A 19026-nucleotide genomic window follows, 5' to 3' on the forward strand; every position below is an offset into this window, starting at 1 on the left:
ATGGAGTAGTTTGATTAAACAGAACATCAGACTCTTGAGGCAATGCTGCATATAGAGAAGAACAAGAAGGGGAGACAATAGGGCACCTGGGTGGCTCTGTAGGTTAAGCGTCTGACTCTTGATTTCACCTCAGGTCATGATCTCATAGTTTGTGGGACCAAGCCCCACATCAGGCTCTGTGCTGATATCGCTCTCTCTGCCCCTCCCCTGCTTGCTCTCAAAATAAATAAACAATAAACTTTTTTGAAAAAAAAGAAGGGGAGAGAGCAAAGGAGACAAAGAATATTAGGACTCTCTACAACTGAGAGTTCTAGAACAGTGTAGTTGACAATATCTAGTAAGAAGGGGGAGGGAAGTACTTTATTTCGGAAACATCAGATGATTGGAAATAATTAGGGAGTGAGTAGGGAATAAAATGGAGGAATGATTAAATATCTATTTCACTTTCCTTTGGGAAGCTTTGGGATGAAGAAAAAGGGGATTTTGACTGCAAACAATAGAAAGGCCAGGAAAGGGCTTATTGTAGTCTCAGACTAATCCCTGATAGGTGATCTCACATAAAGCACTTAACTTCTCAAGTCATTAACCTTCCTTTCAAATGGTGTAAAATATATCTGACTTGCCAGCGAACCGGGAGCTCCTGGAGGGCAGCAACCACACCTTTTATTTACATTCTCAGGACCTCACAGAGCGATGACAACTTAGTGAATAAAGTGTAAAATGTTGAGTAATAGGCGCTGAAGCTTACTGATCACTCAACACTATGCTACTAGCATTTTTAACAATCCTGCGGTGGGTACTATATATAATTAACCCCATTTTACAGAGAAGAAAACGGAATGAATGAGACACAGTAAAGGAACCCAAAGTCCCCAAACGGTGGGTCTTGGGGACGGGGTGACTTTTTCACTCAAAAGCCACTGAACTACAGAGCACTCTCCATGATGTGAACTGAAAGGAGCCCGAACCAATAATTCATCAGACATCTAGAAATAGAAGAAAACAGAACAGATCCTGGCTCTAGGAGGTATCTCCGCCCCTAAGTAAGAGCCGCATTGCGCTTGCGCCCAGTCTGACTTCCACTGGGCCCGGGAGAGCGTCAGGGCTCCTGGCATCGCGAGACCCCAGGGCTGAAGTGAGACCAGAATGGTTGGAGACTGGGTGGCGCGCCTGCTGATGACGAAAGCGGAAGTGCTCCGACCAGAGGCGGGACGAGAGCCCGGAGGGGGCTTGGAATTGCGGAAGTTTTGAGAAGGGTCGGTGGCTCTTGAGGCGCCTAGAGGTTTTGGAACAAGTTCGCGAAGGGGAGCCGTCGCTCGGGGTCCGAGAGCTACCAGCCCGCGCACGTTTGAGGCAACACCGGGCGCGATTCGACGTTGCCGCTGTTGGCTCCTCTGCCCTCGTTCTTCCCCAGGGAGCCGCCTCGGACCTCCGCCATGGCATCCACCTCGTCCAACCTCCAGGTATCACTGTTCTCCCGCCCCCTGGAGAGCCGGAGCCGAGGGGGCGGCGCGGGGTTAGGATTGGAGACCCGGGCGGAGGGAGGAAGCGGCCGCGCCCCTGGTGCCGGACGGAGAAGGGCGGCGTCCCGACCCAGCCGCAGGTGGGAGGGTCGGGCGCTCTCCGCTGGCTCCGCGGTCTCCCAAGCCCACCCTCTGTGTGAGACCCTTCCCTTTTGGTGAGTTCCTCTTTTGAACGGAACTGGGCAGAGCTTTGAACCAGAGGCTCAGACGCTCCAATCACTGTAAGACAGAGAGGAAGGAACGTAATGTTTGCAAAGCACTGCTCTGACTCAGTTGTTGAAGATAGGGTGATCTTAGTTCTCCGTCTCAAGCTGGTGGAGCAAAGCCCTTCCTTTTTAGCTGTCAGGTGAATAGAAACGTGAGGACAGTCTTGGAATTTGAGAAATCCGTCAGTTCATTGAGCTATGCATCCTGTGCACTCTACACTGGCTCCACAATGTCTATAAAATCAGGGAATACCCCACCCTTACCGCAGTGAGGACAGTATTTTGTACATAAAGCATAGAATCCTAAACTTTTAGACGTCGTTGTGGGGCATCCGTGGAATTCATTGAGAAGAGAAATTAGTGAAATCGTGCCTCCGGTCCCCAGAATGGATTTGAGGTTTCGGAGGGATTTAGAATGTGATTTAGCCTCGAGGATTCCCAGCCCACTGGATCGTTTTGGGACAAAAGATCAGCATAAAATACCTGTATTGAATCCTTGTCTTCATCTGGGAGTAGTTGGTCAGACATTTATTGAGTGTCTCGGACAAGCACCAAGGATATCGGAGGACCTGCTCAAACGGCAAGAAAGACCACTGAAAGTAGATTCATTTAAATAGAACTCAGAATTTCACACACAAAAAAAGAGTTGGGGTAGGAAGGAGCGTTCTTGGGATTTTTACCTTGAAAATCGACCCAAAAGATTATGAAGAAAAGTGTTTTCTATATCTCAAAATATAATTGCAACGATGACTTATTCCTTAGAATAACTCATGTGTTGATTTTTGTGTGTACGTTTTTCAACAGGATTGCGTTAAACTAAGATTTAGCGATCTCCGCTTAACATTGACTTTTTTGTACCCCCATTCAGAAAGGGTCTCTTGGGTAAATGTTTTTGGAAAAAGTATTGTTTCTTTGATAAAAGTATTGTTCCTTTAATACCAAAAGTGATTTCTTTTGAAGTACTGTCTTGTCTTCATATTTGTTGGTTTTTCAGTTAATTCATTTTATTTCATCAGCTTTTCATTTGTCAAGACTGCATGTAATTTGGACATTCTGCCACATAATTTTCTCCATTTACTGATAACTTTTTTCTTTTTCTTTTTTTTTTTTTTAGTAAAGGTTTTTATTTTTTGAGAGAAGCATGAGTGGGGGAGGGGCAAAGAGTGAGGGGGACTGAGGATCTCAAGCCGGCTCTGCACTGACAGGCTGACAGCAACTTGAAAACTTCAAGATCATGATCTGAGCCAAAGGCAGGTGCTCAACCCACCGAGCCACCCAGGCACCCCTCTTTTTTCTTTTGCAAGAATTGCACTTTGATTCTGTAGTCAGTTTGCATCATACTCGAATTGGGTTGTTGGATGTTCCTCAATGAATCAGCTAGAGATTGACACATATGAAAAGCTTGTTGCTAGTTTTAAACAGGGAGAGATGTTAAAGTATAATTTATGGTGGTTGGGTCATAGGTGCACTTTCTCATTCAAACTTTTTAACCTTCTAACCTAGGAAATTTGGATGAAGCATATTTGGATAACAAATAACTTTCCCACCAAACAAGGCAAAATTCCCCATAACCAGGTGCTCATAATCTAATGGCGAAATGCAGATCACTAAAACTCAAAATGATAAAATAACACAGTAGTGCTTAATAGAATTAGAGGTTAGTATGGGACGGCAGAAAGGAAGGTCTTATCTAACTCTTCAAAAATAACTGAGAAAGGATCCACGAGGAGATGAAGTGAGCTTCGATAATGTGAAAGCTACTGACACTAATTGCCTGGTGTTTGGTGTGATCTTAATCCTCAAAATAACTGTTCAAGGTGAATATTACCACTTTCACAGTATAAGAAACCAAAGTTTATTAAGGTTATGATTTAACCAAGACATGCAATTAATTAATATAGAAGACAGTTTTGAATCCAGGTTTATTTGTTACATGTTTGTGTTTTTTTTACCATGGAGTCATGCCTTCTTGGACCAGAAAATGGGACGCATTCCAGGTAAAAAAAAAAAAGAATACATGCCTCTAGAAGTATAATAAACCTTGGAGAGGGTTGGGAGAAATTGCGAGTGTTGCAGTATACATAGAACTCCGTTTACTCAGTCCTAAATGTGCCATACGTTTTGCTAAGTCTTAGGGAATCAGAAAAGAAATATATCATCCTCGAAATCCAAGGGCTATATTCTGATGTAAAAAGACATAAAGTGGCTGGGACACCTTGATGGCTCAGTCAGTTAAGCGTCTGACTTCAGCTCAGGTCATGATGTCACAGTCCATGGGTTCGAGCCCTGCATCAGGCCCTAAACTGACAGCTTAGAGCCTGTAGCCTGCTTCGGATTCTTTGCCCCTCCCTCTCTCTCTGTCTCAAAAAAATGAATAAACATTAAAAAAAATTTTTTTAAGTGGCTAACGGGAATACTGTGTGATCTTTGGAACTGTGTCACAGAGGCAGTGGAAATTTAGAGGTAGCATAGGCTAGGCCACTGGGGGGGTATTGGGGATGCTTTGCAGCAGGGGGACATGACTGTGCTGAGTCTTGGAGAAGCTGGAGTTATGCAGGGAGATGACTGGATGGGATATTCCAGGTGGAGAGTATGCTATAAACAAAGGCCCAAAGTCTCAGTTGACCCATTAGTTTGCTGGGCCTGGGACTGGGTACCTAGGGTGAGAGGACAAGCCCAGGTGGGCCTTGGAAGGGTGTGTGCTGACCTTCCATCCAGATTGGGCCTCGTCCATTCATCCATTCATCCAGTCATCATCCGCTGGGAACTCAGCGAAGGTAGTAGCCTCAGGGGTTTGTTTTAGAAGGAAACTACCATGCCTGTATGGGGGCACGGCCTGCTGGAAACACAGAGACCAGTTAGGAGGCAGGGTTCTGGGTGACGGGAGATGGTAAGGGCCAGGTAGTGTGGTACCTCTTACGAAGAAAGGATTGATCAGAGACAGATTGAAGAGGAAGAACAGCCAGGCTTGGCTCTGCATTTAGAAGGTGGGGTGGGGAGGAGTCTCAGGTTTCTCCCAGGTTCCTGGGTTAGATGTCTGTGCGAGGAAGTCAGTCCTGGGATTACAAGACGAGGTGTGGATTTGGGGGCAGGTGACCTCGAACTTTCTGGGTTTGAAATGCATGTACAGACAGCCAGGTGGACAAGTGCAATGAGCAGTTGGATACATATGTGTAGAACTAGAGGGAAAGAGCTGGAAACAAGGGTTTCAGAGTTGTTAGCGTGCAGATGGGCAGGGGGGAGGGCATCTCGGAGAGATCGTAGAGTGAGGGAGAACAGGAGCTCTGTGGAATACTGGCGTTTAACGAGAGAGAAGAGAGAGCCTGGAAAAGAATCACTGCATCAAGTAAACCCGAGAGAATGGTGCTGTGGGTCGGAGCGGGATGGGGGGGGGTGGCCAAGTCCAGATGGTTGCCAGGAGGGTCACGGGCTGGGCTGCGCAGAAACTTAGGGAAATGTGAGACTGGCAGGCAGCGGGAGGAGGAGTCAAGAACCGGCCACGCACTCGCGGGAAGCGGGGGTTCTCTCTGGGGGTGAAGGGATGAGTGAGATGTTAACCAGAGAGGATGCTAGAACTGGGGAGAGCCAGTGTGTTTTCGTTTGTGTTTTGGAGACAGGAGTCTGAGCTAGGACTTGACTTTACATATATTTCAATGCTGAGGAAGCCCCCAATTAAAAAAAAAAAAAGCTTAGGTTGGGGAGAGCAGTGGAGTGGCCTGTGATTGATGGAGCGGATGTCAGAGAAGTGGCCTCCGGAGCACAGGGGAAAGAAATAGCATTGACAGGCAGGAAAATGCCCAGTGGAGAAAAACTGTTAGAGACGATAGGGGTGCAATAACTGAAAGAAAGATTTTGAGAAAGCGTCGGGGGATGTTTTTCGTTTGTTCAGCAGCGTTATCGGGGCCGTGTGCGCCAGGCACCTTTCCGGCCCCAGGGCCATCGCAGCATTCCCGGCGCAATCCCTGCGCTCCCGGAGCTCACCTGTGTGTGAGAGGAGATAGACGCTGAAGGAGTCCACCCCCGTGACCCTGAGGATGGCCCCAGCAATGGGACAGGGTGGGCGGAGGAAAAGCAGGGGTGGAGCGCAGCCTCCGCAGTAGAGTAGGCAGGGCCTCTCTGCGGACTCGGACTTTGAACTGTGACTGGAAAGGAGACTGTGCTGCACCTGTTGGGGACGAGCAGTCCAGGCAGAGGGATCAGCCGAGCACAGGCTGCCTGGGTGAGGGCGGACTGAGGTTTGCGGTGAGACCAGGAGCCAGGGCGCAGGTCATTGAAGGCCTTGTGGACCACGACCCAGGATCTGGGATTTATTGACTGCAGTGCGAACCCATCGGAGACGGCCCGTTGTGCGTGGGCTGCCGTGTGGACATCCGGGTGTTGAGTGGAAGCAGGCTGACCACTTAGGCTTGGTGGTAGTTGTGACCCATGTGGTAGTGGATTCAGCTAAAGTGGTAGCCACGGAAATGGTCGGGATGAGGCATGATTGGCACTCCCAAACCACCCAAGAGAGTTAACTTCATTTCAGATGAAAAATGCTATAGAACCAAGGTTGAAGTGGGGTGTTCAGCAAGGGAAAACAGATGCATATCCTCAAATTATCATTTTTGATTAAAGTTGTAACACACGCTGTCTAGTACTGTAGCTACATGTGGCTATTTAAGTTTCTTTATATTAATCTTTTTTCATGTTTATTTAATTTTGAAAGAGAGACAAAGGACAGGCAGGGGAGGGACAGAGAGAGAGGGAGACACAGAATCCGAAGCAGGCTCCAGGCTCTGAGCTGTCAGGGGCTCAAACTCGGAACCATGAGATCATGATCTGAGCTACCCAGGCGCCCCTATTTAAATTTAAATTTAACTCACAATGTAAAACTCCTCAGTCACACCAGCCGTGGGTGCTCAGAAGCGCATTGTAGCTAGTGGCTCGCTGCTGGTCAGTGCAAATACAGGCCTGTCTATCCTCAGAAGGGCTGGTTTAAAGTCATTGTTACCTGGGTGCCTGGGTGGCTTAGTCTGTTAAGCGGCCTTCGTAGGCTCCAGTCACGATCTCACGGTTCAGGAGTTCGAGCCCCACATGGGGCTCTGCGGACAGCTCAGAGCCTGGAGCCTGCTTTGGATTCTGTGTCTCCCTCTCTCTCTGACCCTCTGCCGCTCATGCTTTGTTTCTCTCTGTTTCAGTAATAAATAAAACATTAAAAAAATTAAGTCATTGTTACCATATTTGGAGCTAGGTAATTAAATACTGATTTTAAGAGTTTTCCTTTAATAATCAGTGTGGTGCCAAAAAGAGGCCTGACTGAGGTGAAGGGAATGTGTAGCCAGAGAGGCAAGCGGCACAGCGACTCAAAATTCTAGAAGATTGTAGCTGGAATAAGAAAGAACTTCTTTCTCCTGCGTGGCTTAGCCATGGAGTCATCTAGGTGCATTTTTATATGGCCTGGTGCACCTGACCACCTGTTGCCCACGCATGTGAGTGCTGTCAGTTCAGACTTTTGAAAATTTAGCATCAAGTTCAGGCTGTTTGAACTGTGAAACATCTTATCAATTCTAAAACACCATTTCCCTGCTCCTGCAATCATAAAGGGAAGGTCTGTTCCTCTCATTTACAGCTTTCCTCCCATCTGTCTGCATTCCATTAGCAGCTGCTCCAGAATATAGTATCCTGGTGTGCGATTGGTTTGGGATGGTTTGATTTTTTCTTAATTATATGCTTATTTTTAATATAGCATAACCATGATCCTTTTTTCCTACTGCCTCTTATTTTTGTTCAATACCGTTTTACTACTCCGATTAATCCAAGTGGAGTGTTTTCATAAACCATGCTTGATCTTTATTTACATGTTTGTGTGCTCCTAAATATTAAAGATGGTTTTTTAATGAAAACTTTACTTTGTTATAACCACAGGTTCACCTGCAGTTGTGAGAAATCATATAGAGAGGTTCTCTGCACCCTTCACCCATTTGCTCCCAGGGGTTGCATCTTATAAAACTCTAGCGCAGTATCATAACCCAGATGTTGACATTGATACATTCCACCAGTCTTAGTCTTACTCAGATTTTCCAGTTTTACTTGTGCTCGGGTGTGTGTGAGTGTGTGTGCGCATGCACGTTTGTGTGTGCGCGTGCGCGCAGAGTTATGTCACATGGTAAGTTCCTGGATCCTCCATCACAGTCGTGATACAGAATAGTTCTACCCACAGGGACCCCTCCTGTGGCCCTTTTATAAATTTTTTAAAACTTTATTTTTTGAGAGAGAAAGAAAGCATGTGGGGGCAGGGCAGAGGACTAGGGAGAGAATCTTTTTTTTGTTTGTTTTATTTACTTTTGAGAGAGAGAGAGAGAGACAGCTTGAGCAAGGGATGGGTTAGAGGGAGGGAGGGTAAGATACAGAATCTGAAGACAGGCTCCAGGCTCTGAGCTAGCTGTCAGCACAAAGCCTGATGCGGGGCTTGAACCCACAAACCGCGAGATCATGACCTTAACCTAAGTCGGATGCCCAACCAAGGGAGCCACCCAGGCGCCCCCTAGGGAGAGAATCTTAAGCAGGCTCCCCGCCCAGCACCATCTCCTCACCATGAAATCCTCCCCTGAGTTGAAATCAAGAGTCAGCTGCTTAACCAGCCAGCTGAGCTATGGGGGGGAGGGGGGGGGGGGCTGTGGCCCTGTTAGAACCACAGTCACCTCTCTTTCTCTCCCCGCCACCATCTTTATGTCCTGACAATACTAATATGCTCTCCATCTCTGGTTTTGTCATTTTCAGAGGGTTATATAAATGGAATCATACAGTATGTAACCTTTTGGAATTGGCTCTTCCTCAAGGTCCATTCATATTGTGTGTATCAAGGTAGTTTCATTTTTGTAACTCAATGGCACCCCATGATAACTCTGAACCACAGTGTTTAACCATGCTGTGGTTGAAGGACATCCGGAATGTTCATGTATAAGTTTTTGTGTGAACATAAGTCTTCATTTCTCTGGGATAAATAGCCAGGAGTGCAGTTGCTGGTTCATATTTGTAAAAACAAACAAACAAACCAGGTTCCCGGAGTGACTGTACTATTTTACATCCTACCAGTAACGTGAAAGTGATACCAGCGTTTGGCAGTATTGTCACTATCTTTTTTTTTTTTTTTAGCCATTCTGATGGATGTTTCAAGATATGGTGGTTTTAATTTGCATTTCTCTAATGACTACTGATGTTAAGTGCCTTTTTGTGTGCTGCTTCACGATGTATATTCTCTTTGGTGAAATGTCTGTTTTTCTCTTCAGCCCATTTTCTACCTGGATTCTTTTAAAACTGTATTCTAAATACGAGTCCTTTTCTAAATATGTAGTTTGCAAATAGCAAATGTTTCTCCCAGTCTGTGGTTTGTCTTTTCATTCTATTAACCGGATTTTTTTTTTTTTTACGGACTGAAACTTTTTAATTTGGTGAGGTTTGATTCATCATTTTTCTTTTCTTTCTTATTTCTTTCCTTTTCTTTTCCTTTTTTTTTTGGAGGTATGATTGACATGTAGCATATTCATTCCGGTTGAACAACAGGATTCATTATTTGTATATAGTGTGAGCTAACACCACAGTACGTCTAGTTAACATCTGTCCCCTGTCAGTGTTACAAAAATGGTTTTCTTGTGATGAGAATTTTAAGACTTACTTTCTTAGCAACTTCCAAATATGCAGTGCAGTGCTCTTAACCGTAGTCCCCATACTGTATGTTACATCCCTGTGACTTCTTTTATAACCGGAAGTCTGGATCTTTGGACTCCCTTCGCCTAGTTCACCTTTCCCCACCTCTGGTAACTACCAGTATGTTCTCTGTATCTGAGCTTGGATTGTTTTATTTCTGGATGTTTTGTCTTCCAATTTCGCACACAAGTGAGATCATATGGTACTTGTCTTTCCTTGATTTATTTCATTTAGTGTAATGCCCTTAACTCTATTCATGTTGTCACACATGTCAAGGTTTTCTTCTTTTTATGGCTGAATAATATTCCACTGTATACATAACCACATTCTCTGTATCTATTCACTTGCCTGTGGACACTTAGATTGTTTCCATAAGTTGGCTATTTTATTTTTTTAAGTATTTTTTAATGTTTATTATTTTCAGAGAGAGCGCGCACGCACGCGAGTATGAGTGGGGGAAGGGTAAAGAGAGAGAGACACAGAATTTGAATCCAAAGCAGGCTCCAGGTTCTGAGCTGTCAACACAGAGCCCGACGTGGGGCTTGAACTCACGAACCACTGTGAGATCGTGACCTGAGCCGAAGTTGTATGCTTAACCTATTGAGCCACCCAGGCACCCATAAGTTGGCTATTTTAAGTAATGCTGCATTGAACATTGAGGTGCATGTATCTTTTTGAGTTCATGTTTTCATTTTCTCTGGAGTGAAATTGCTGAATCATATGGTAGTTCTATTTTTAATTTTTTAAGGAACCTCCATTGTGTTTTCCAGTGGCTGCACCAGCTACAGTCCCAGCAACAGTTCACAAGGCTCCCTTTTCTCCACATCCTCCCCAACGCTTGCTATTTCTTGTTTTATTGATAAGAGCCATTCTAACAGATGTGAGGTGACAGCTCACTGCAGTTTTGATTTGCATTTCCCTGATGAGTAGTGATCCTGAGTGCTTTCATATACCCTTAGGCCTCCATATGGCTTTGGGAAAATATCTGTTCAGATCCTCGACCCATTTTTTAATTGGATTACTTGGTTTTTTTGCTATTGAGTTGTATATTCTTCTCGATATGTTTTGGATATTAACCCCTTAGCAGACACACAGTTTGTAAGTATTTTCTCCCGTCTGGTGGGTTGCTCTTTATTTTGTTGCTGGTTTCCTTCGCCGTGCAGAGGCGTTGTAGCTTGAAGGAGTCCCACCTGTTTATCTCTGCTTATGTTGCCTTTGCTTCGTTGTCCAGTGCAAACACTCGTCACCGAGTCTGGAGTTGGAGCTTAGCTTGCCTATGTTTTCTTTAAGGAGTTTTATGGTTTCAGGTCTTATGTTCAAATCTTTGTAATCTATTTTGAGTTAATTTTTGTAGCTGGTGTAAGACAATGGTTAATTCCATTTTTTTGCATTTTGCTGTCCAGTTTTCTCAGCACTATTTGTTGAAGAGATTGTCCTTTCCTCTCTGGATATTCTTGGCTTCTTTGTGGTAAATTAATTCACCACATATGCATGGGCTTATTTCTGGGGTCTCTTTTCTGTTCCATGGATCTATATGTCTTTTTATGCCAGTACCATATTGTTTTCATTTTATATATTGTGCTTTTTTGGTATATAGTCTTAAGAACTTTGCCTAGCCCTAGATGCTGAAGATTTTTAGTTTTTTCTAAAGATTTTATGGTTTCACATTTTATATTAAAGTACATGATCCATTGTGATTTAATTTTTTTTAAATTTAAAACAGCATTAGCTTATTATCTCTGTTTCTGTGGGTTAGAAGTCCAGGTCCAGCATTGCTCAGCGGGGTTCTAACTGAGAGTCTCACCAGGCTGACATCAGGGTGTCGACAGGGCTGCATTTTTGTTTGGTTGTTGGTTCATGAAGTCTCTGGGGATGTGCTGCTTCTATTTTGAATGTTTTTTTTTTTTTTTAATCTATTTTGATACAGAGAGAGACAGAGCATGAGAGGGGGAGGGGCAGAGAGAGAGGGAGACACAGAATCCAAGGCAGGCTCCAGGCTCTGAGTTGTCAGCATAGAGCCCAACACAGGGCTCGAACCCACGAATGTGAGATCATGACCTGAGCTGAAGTCGGAGGCTTAACCTACTGAGCCACCCAGGCGCCCCTGGGATGTGCTGCTTCTAAACACATTGGGGTTGTTGGCAGATTTCAGTTCCGTGTGGTTGTCAGACAGGGGTTCTTTCTTGTGGGCCAGCGGAAGGTCATTCTCCACCTGCAAAACTACCGCATCCTCTGACATCATGCTACTTGCTTCTTGGATGCCAGTGTGGTCGGCTGGATTTTCATCAGGGCTCTATTCTTTCTGACCTCTCCTTCCGCTTTCTATCTCCTCCTTCCAGCCAGAGAAAATTCTGTGCTTTTAACAGCTTATGTGATTCTTTTTTTAGGTTCTTCTTTAATTTCCAGTTAGTTAACATCCAGTGTAATTAATATTAGTTTCAGGTGTACAATATAGTGAGTTCATTTTTATACCAAGTGGTTTAAGTCAAGATACTCTGTCTCTGTCTTTTTTAAATTTTTTTATTTATGTTTTGCTAAAGATGTCTGATGGCTCCAGCACGATTTCTTCCGCCATTAACTTGCTTTTGCATCTTTGTCAAAAGTCCGTTAACAAATTTGTATGGATCTATTTCTAGGGATTTTGTTTTTTTAAATACTACAGAAGTCCATGTTCATTATGGAGATTTTTAGAAGATATGAAAAAGCAGAAAAAGAAGAAATGGAGTCTTAATCAAAAATGAGTTGTGCTCAGTTTTCTTTTGATCTATTTCCTGGGTTTTGTTTGTCTTGCTCTTGTTTCAAACAGTAGAACTCCTACCACCTGTTACGATTATACTGTGCTTTTTAAAAAATCCCATTAAAACACTTTTCCATACTATTATTAATGTTTTTAATATTATTTTAGTGATCCTATAAAATTCCAATTGTGTGGCATCTTTTTGCTGTTTAAAATTCAAGTTCTCAAGTTTTGTTTTGTTTTTTGAAAAGACCCCTCTGGTTACTGTCTTACTGGATTTAAAGATTTGGGTGTTTTCAGATTCTTGGTATTTCATTGCCCCATTGCTTCTGAGGGGGTTTTACACCATTTACATTTTACTGTTGTTGTGTGCTTTATCTGCCACAGCATTGCATTTCTGAGAATTTCCCTGAATGCTTTTAACTTGAATTTTCAGATTCTTTGATTATTATTCCTTTCTAGCTTTAAGCTTGACTTATGTTGAATGAAAATTATATGAGAATCTTAGTGATTGGTACTAGATAAAGCACTTACCCACGTAACAAATGCAGTTTACATATTGTAAATCATTACATTTTATAATAACATCCAATTGAGATTTAGGGAAAACAGGTGAATTTGTTTTGAGGTTGCTTTTATTTATTTGTTTATTTAAAAATGCTTATTTACTTTTGGGAGAGTGCAAATGAGGGAGGGGTAGAGAGAGGGGCAGAGAATCTGAAGCAGGCTCTGCGCTGACAGGCTCACAGCAGCGAGCCCAACGTGGGGCTCGAACTCAGGAACTGTGTGATCCTGACCTGAGCCGAAGTCAGACACTCAACTGACTGAGCCACCCTGGTGCCCCTAAGGTTGCTTTTATTTAAAAAAAAATTTTTTTTTCAATATGATCATTCACTTCACAGTGATGTTGATTTGATGTTGATGCTATGAATTTGCCTCCCTTCAAACAGAAAGCAATAGATCTTGCTAGCAAAGCAGCCCAGGAAGACAAAGCTGGGAACTACGAGGAAGCTCTTCAACTCTACCAACACGCTGTTCAGTATTTTCTCCATGTCGTTAAATGTAAGGCATAGTTTGTTTTCTATTTTAAAATGTTAAAGGAAAAGATTATTCTGTGTAATTTATAAAAGTTGAAATATAATCCCAGAAAATTCTAAACCATTCATTTACAAGAATTTCCCAGTAGCTTGTTAATAATTTTTAAGTAGTCAGCAAACAAATGTGCACAGCCATCCTGGTTGTTGTTGCTACTTTGTCTACCTAAATATATTAAAATCCCATATAACCAATGGCCATCGTTTTTATTTTACTGGTAATATACCCACGTTATGTATGGACCACATTTTCTAACTGTGTTTGAAAATACTCTTTTAAGTACTTAAAAAAAATAGGTCGGGAGCCATTTTGTTCATATTTTCCAGACACGTATTGCAAGTTTCCCATGTGCCAGGACTGCTGTAGGCACCGGGCACAACGGTGAGGGGGCCGTGGGTGAAAAACCCTGCCTTCGTGTCTTCAGCATGTAAGCTGAGCGCACCCAAAAAAGTGTCTTTCTGGCAAACTGAAAGTTTTTAATAAAAAGTTTAGCAGTTGGATAATTTAGGATTTTCTTTTGAGCTTCCCCATTTCATTTTGAGGTTTTTGTATCAAATAAAAATGAAACTAAATATGCATCCTCAGATAATTGCGGCCGGTCCCTGCCCTGCATGTACTGCTCAAGTCTGCTTTTGAAATAGCTCCCAAAGCGACCTTTGTGGAGTAAAATCCCCGTGTGGGGAGCTCCCGCCATAGACGGGGCTTCAGTCATTCTTTGACATGAAATGAAACTTACGTAGACATTTATGGAAATGGTGGATATCACTTAACTGTCATTGGTCTTATAATTAATAGGTTTTGTGTGAGAGCAGCCGCTTTCAACTATCTGCACAAAATGTTACGGGAAGAATATAAAACCCACAGGATATGAGAGAATTTCTTTTTATTATTTAGCGTTAACTTAAGACATCCTAGCGTGGTGCTCGGATTTCGCTGTTGCTCCCAGCCGTGCCGGAGGGAAGCAGACAAGAGCTGGTGGTGGTCTTTGGTCACGAGGCCTAGAGATACTCTTCCTCCCTCCCCCAGACTAGATTGGTCTTTCTCAAAACTGTGTCTAAGAGTTTAAACCTCCCTGTGTAGAAGACTAATGGAAAAATCTCTCTCATTTCCCTTTAACAGATGAAGCCCAGGGTGATAAAGCCAAGCAGAGTATCAGGGCAAAGTGTACAGAATATCTTGATAGAGCAGAAAAACTAAAGGAGTACCTGAAAAAGAAAGAGAAAACTCCACAGAAGCCGGTGAAAGAGGGGCAGCCGAGTCCAGCTGAGGATAAGGGGTATGTATTTTAGAGTGTTAGACTTTATTATAGCTAATTAAAAGAGAAAATGACATTTAACTTGAGAAATCGTTTCCTTTGTTTAAACCAGCTGTTGGCAACCCAGGGCTCAGAGGCCAAATCTGACCTGCTGCCTGTTTTTGTAAATAAAGTCTTATCGGAACAGAGTCTCTTAAGTCTAAGAAAACGAGATTGTGGGACGGGGTCCCTGGCCCGGGTGGGTTTGCAGGCAAGAGGTTCTGCTCTGCTCTGCAGCTGCGATGCTCGTGGGTCACGGTGCGCAGTGGCACAGCGTACTTCGGTGATCCCTGCGGTCGCCGGGAAGGGGGTGCCTCAAAGGCAGGGCTCCGGGGTGAAGGACATAAGGAATGGAAGAACGAGGGGTGACTAGCTGCTTCGCACCACATGGAAGGGTTTGAGGCAGTCACAGATTCACAGTTTTATATCCTCTATTGAAGACGTGGTCAGGGAGCCACTGAGTTCCTGCGACACCTAAGAATACTGTATCTCCTGCACCTACAACACGGGCGTCACAAACCTCAGACCCCAGCTGGCCTTACGGATTAGTGAGTGTCAGCATGGAACCAACTTCAGGGCCTCTTCCATGAAAGCTGGGCCATGTATTGGGAGACGGATGAAACTATTAGGAACATTTTTGTTAGCCTCGAGCGACCCCCTGACTCTTCCTGGGAGTCCCTTGCCAGGAGAAGTGCCCTCTCCTTCCTGTGAGTTGAAGCCCCTGTGGGGTCCCCTCCTGAGATGGCTCCCTAGCAGGGAGCCTTCAGTTCTGTATTGAATAGCAGGACCCACCTTTGCCAATTGAAGCAAAACGGATAACCTTATCGATTTGGGGGAGGGCAGGCAGGGAATCCATCGTGGGTTCCGTAGCGTTAGGAAAAATGCCCACCTTCCCCGGCGTGGTTCTGGTAAGGGGCCCGCTGCTGCCGCACACCCCCTGCCCCCGCCCCCAGGCCTCCTGATGCCAGGTGGGGGGCAGCGGGACCTCCGCAGAACCGGGGTGTTGGCTCGCAGGGATGACCTCCCTGCCCGCCGCGGCCGCCTCGGCTGCCTGCCTCCACCTTCGCGGAGGAACCTGACCTCACATGGAGCCCCCGCCACACGGAAGCCCAGGAGGACGGCTGTGTGGGAGCACCCTCTTCACTGGGCCGGGGAGCTCGGTGGATCAAGGCCGAGTGGGCGTCGGGCTCGCCTGGCCGTCACTGCTGTCCTCGGATGACCAAGCCAGTCCCATTCGGGGGGAAACCGTGTCCAGCTTTTTAATCCCCCTTCATAGCTTATATGTGAAAAATGACAAAAGGCCGTATTTTTTGCTTTACGACTTTTTCATTCAATATCGTGTTGGAAACATCTTCCCAGTAGACTGTTTCTACAACATCATTTTTAAAGATTGCAATGTGCTCTGGCGTATACTAATCCCTGTAATTAAACATACTCTGTTTCTAGTTTTTTCCCTCTTGGGAACAGTGTGGGCACAATTATCCTTGTAGTCAATTCTTTGAACTCATTTCAAATTACTTTTTTCAGAATCAACTCTTAGATATGAAAACTCTGGGTTGATTTACTTGTCTTTTGGTCTCAGTTCATTTTCATCAAAAGCTTCATCCGTTCTTTGGAACCGCCAGCCTAAGGGTTACAGCTTTATACCTTCAATAGTTAATATTTGGGGGTTTTCTCTCCTGGTTATGGCTTCTTGTTCTGACACGTAGTTGGCCTGGTTTGGTGTTTTTATGTTGTTTACAACTGTCCTGTACTTCATCGTGTCTTCTGTGGGGTGAGGTGTGGGGCATGCGTGTATGCGTGTGTACATACGTAGGCATGTCATGGGAATTTGGAGCTGGTTCCTGACTTCATTCTGGTCTTTTTGCCCCTTTCCTGTTCATGATTCCATATTAACGGATAATATGCCTGCTTACTATTTTATTTAATATATTCTTATTAAAAGTAATAAAATAAGGATAACTTTTAATGTGAATGTCTTATTTTGCCAAAGTACAAATATTTCAGATTAATTTTTCCTTCATTTTTGCCTTATTTCGATAGTGATGAGTGATCATTTGAATATATTAAATTCTTTTTATTAGGAATGACAGTGATGGGGAAGGAGAATCTGATGACCCTGAAAAAAAGAAACTACAGAATCAACTTCAAGGTTGCTTTAGATTTCTTTTTTAAATTTACTATCTCATTTAAAAGAAAAAACAGAAAGCTCATAGTGAATTGTCTATTTGATTTGCTTTTTCCACCTGTATTCAAATGAGGTTCAAGAACTGGCTTTGGTTCCCAGTGGCCCCATGCTGGCTTCGTTTAGACCATTTTCATAGGATTTTCTCTCTAGGATCTCTACTAAATTTTTTTTTTTCTGTGTAGTAAAAATACGGTTTGGTTTTATATGTGCCTTAAAAACCTGTTAGTCAGCTTACTCGTTCTCGTTTTGTCTTATTTGCCCCCTTGTAGCGGAGGCAGCATTTACGTTGCGAGCTCGCTGCAGAATCTCGCGGTATTAAAATCCCCAGCTGTCAGAGGGACAGGATGAATTAGGACTCAAGCACTCGTGGCTTCTGTTGCTGTTGCTGTAACATATCCATTGATGGGTTATTTCATGTTTCCAGACCTTTCTCATCTGCTTTTTGTTCTTTCAGTGTTGCCATTTATATGCATCTCTTCCAGCTTTCTGTTTTTACCTTCCACGCCCGTAAAAGCCTTTTCGTCCTCCTGTGCTCGCAGTGCAGGGCTGTGATGGGGAGGGTGTGGGCTCAGGTTCCGTGCAGGTCTGGACCCCCCTCCAGGGCCGCCCGCTGAAAAGCTGTCTGATGTTGGGCGGGTTCCCTAACCTCTAGAGTAGAAGACCCCAGCTCTAAAATGGAAACTAATAATGCCCTCTTTTCGCGGTTAAAAGATTATGACCGTGTAAAAACCCACAGTGTTCTGTCGGACAGACTTCAGGGACTCAGTATGGTAGTCGGTCTCTGTGAAAATGGCCTCTATTTAATTGCTGGCTAGATAGACAGATTTGATCGTTCTTCGATATGTTAGCTGATGGCTTTGGGGCTGAGTTTTACATATTTTGTTAATTTGGATCTTACCGAATAGAATGCATAGCTGGGAAGGATTTCCATGATTCAGGCACAGCCGTGGTGAGCGAATGGTGACTATACTCAGCCTGGCCAGTCTTTTAATCTTGCTACACTAACTGGTCTCTTCGTTTTTTTTCTGTTACCTGTTTTACCAACCCCACTGGGACATAGGAGAGTACTAAGGGCAGTACCTGGGAAATGCTACAGCGGGTGAGGATGTTTTTCTGTCCGGAGAACGTGAGTGCCGGATAAACTCCGGAGGAAAGGCCGGGTTTCAGCTGCCACAGCTGCGCTGCCCGGAGCCGTGTGAGCACACGCTTCCTAGTGTGAGCACGCGCTTCCTAGTGTGAGCACACACTTCCTAGTGAGTCTTGCTGGACAGCCCTGTGGTCTGTGCCAAGCCAAGCAGCCTTGTTCTGATTGTAAAGCAAAAAAGCGTTTCTTTCTGTCCCCCTGGCTTTGTTTCCCCTCTCTCCCCCACACAGTAAAAACTGGGTTGTATTTTTAGTTTTGGAAGAGACACAAGCCAATTTTTAATAGGGAATTTTTCTTTAAAAATCAGTAATGATGGGGCACCTGGGTGGCTCAGTCAGTTCCGTGTCCAACTACCACTCAGGACATGATCTTGCAGTCTGTGAGTTCAAGCCCCGTGTCAGGCTCTGTCCTGACAGCATAGAGCCTGGAGCCTGCTTCGGATTCTGTGTCTCCCTTTTTCTCTGCCTTTCTCTTACTCATGCTCTGTCCCTCTTTCTCTCTCAAGAGATGTAGAAAAATACAAATGCTGAGAACACATAAATGAGAAAATGTATTTGGAATTTCAAGATGAAGTGGAATATGAAATCCTAGCCATTAATATCAGAGTCCATTTTTTCATCTTTTCATTTACTAGTTGCTCATGGATTTCACTGTAAAATAGCCTTTCTTGAATATTTCCTTTTTTCCCTGAAAGAGTATTTTAAATCATTTGTTTCTGTTTTAAGTTATCACTTTAAGTATAATAATTGATTATTAAAATTAAAGAATTTATTATTTGAGTTTTCTGTTAGCTGTTTTTGATGCTCACAGACTTTTTTTGAGACTAAATAACATTAGTGTAATAAAGAGTATAATCAAAGGCTGGATAAATTTAATTAATTGGAAAACAAATCATTTGGCTTATAATCCCAATAATCCCTTTTCTCCTTTTTAGTTATTACTTTTATTAATTAATGTTACTTTTATCTGAATCTTTTATCACTAAACATTCCAAAGTCACCTTTAAACTTTGAAAAGTATTAATTAAATGTAAAGATAAAGTATGACATATTTAGAAAATTCATACCTAGATAAAACTTTAGTTGACCAGATGATACTTCTATAATACAAAATAAATTTACTTTTGTTTAACTGTCACAAAATCCTATGGGAT

At 43.7% G+C, this 19026-nt stretch overlaps 1 protein-coding gene across 7 annotated transcripts in view; it reads left to right on the forward strand.

Moving 5' to 3' along the window:
- The first annotated feature begins 1171 nt into the window (after positions 1-1171).
- Positions 1172-19026, forward strand: part of VPS4B (vacuolar protein sorting 4 homolog B) — a 34055-nt gene continuing 16200 nt past the window's right edge. For 6 of the 7 annotated variants that reach the window (XR_003902509.1, XR_003902510.1, XR_003902507.1 and 3 more), the window contains exons 1-4: positions 1172-1463; positions 13103-13214; positions 14367-14523; positions 16626-16693. Coding sequence is in view for 3 of the 7 variants with exons in the window: in XM_029922140.1 (XP_029778000.1) it covers positions 1437-1463; positions 13103-13214; positions 14367-14523; positions 16626-16693 (364 nt within the window). In the remaining 4 variants the exon portion in view is untranslated. The remainder of the gene's footprint in view (positions 1464-13102; positions 13215-14366; positions 14524-16625; positions 16694-19026) is intronic. The other variant, XM_029922138.1, reaches the window with a different exon arrangement.

The sequence above is a fragment of the Suricata suricatta genome, chromosome 14 (assembly GCF_006229205.1).
Source record: "Suricata suricatta isolate VVHF042 chromosome 14, meerkat_22Aug2017_6uvM2_HiC, whole genome shotgun sequence".
Taxonomy (NCBI): domain Eukaryota; kingdom Metazoa; phylum Chordata; class Mammalia; order Carnivora; family Herpestidae; genus Suricata; species Suricata suricatta.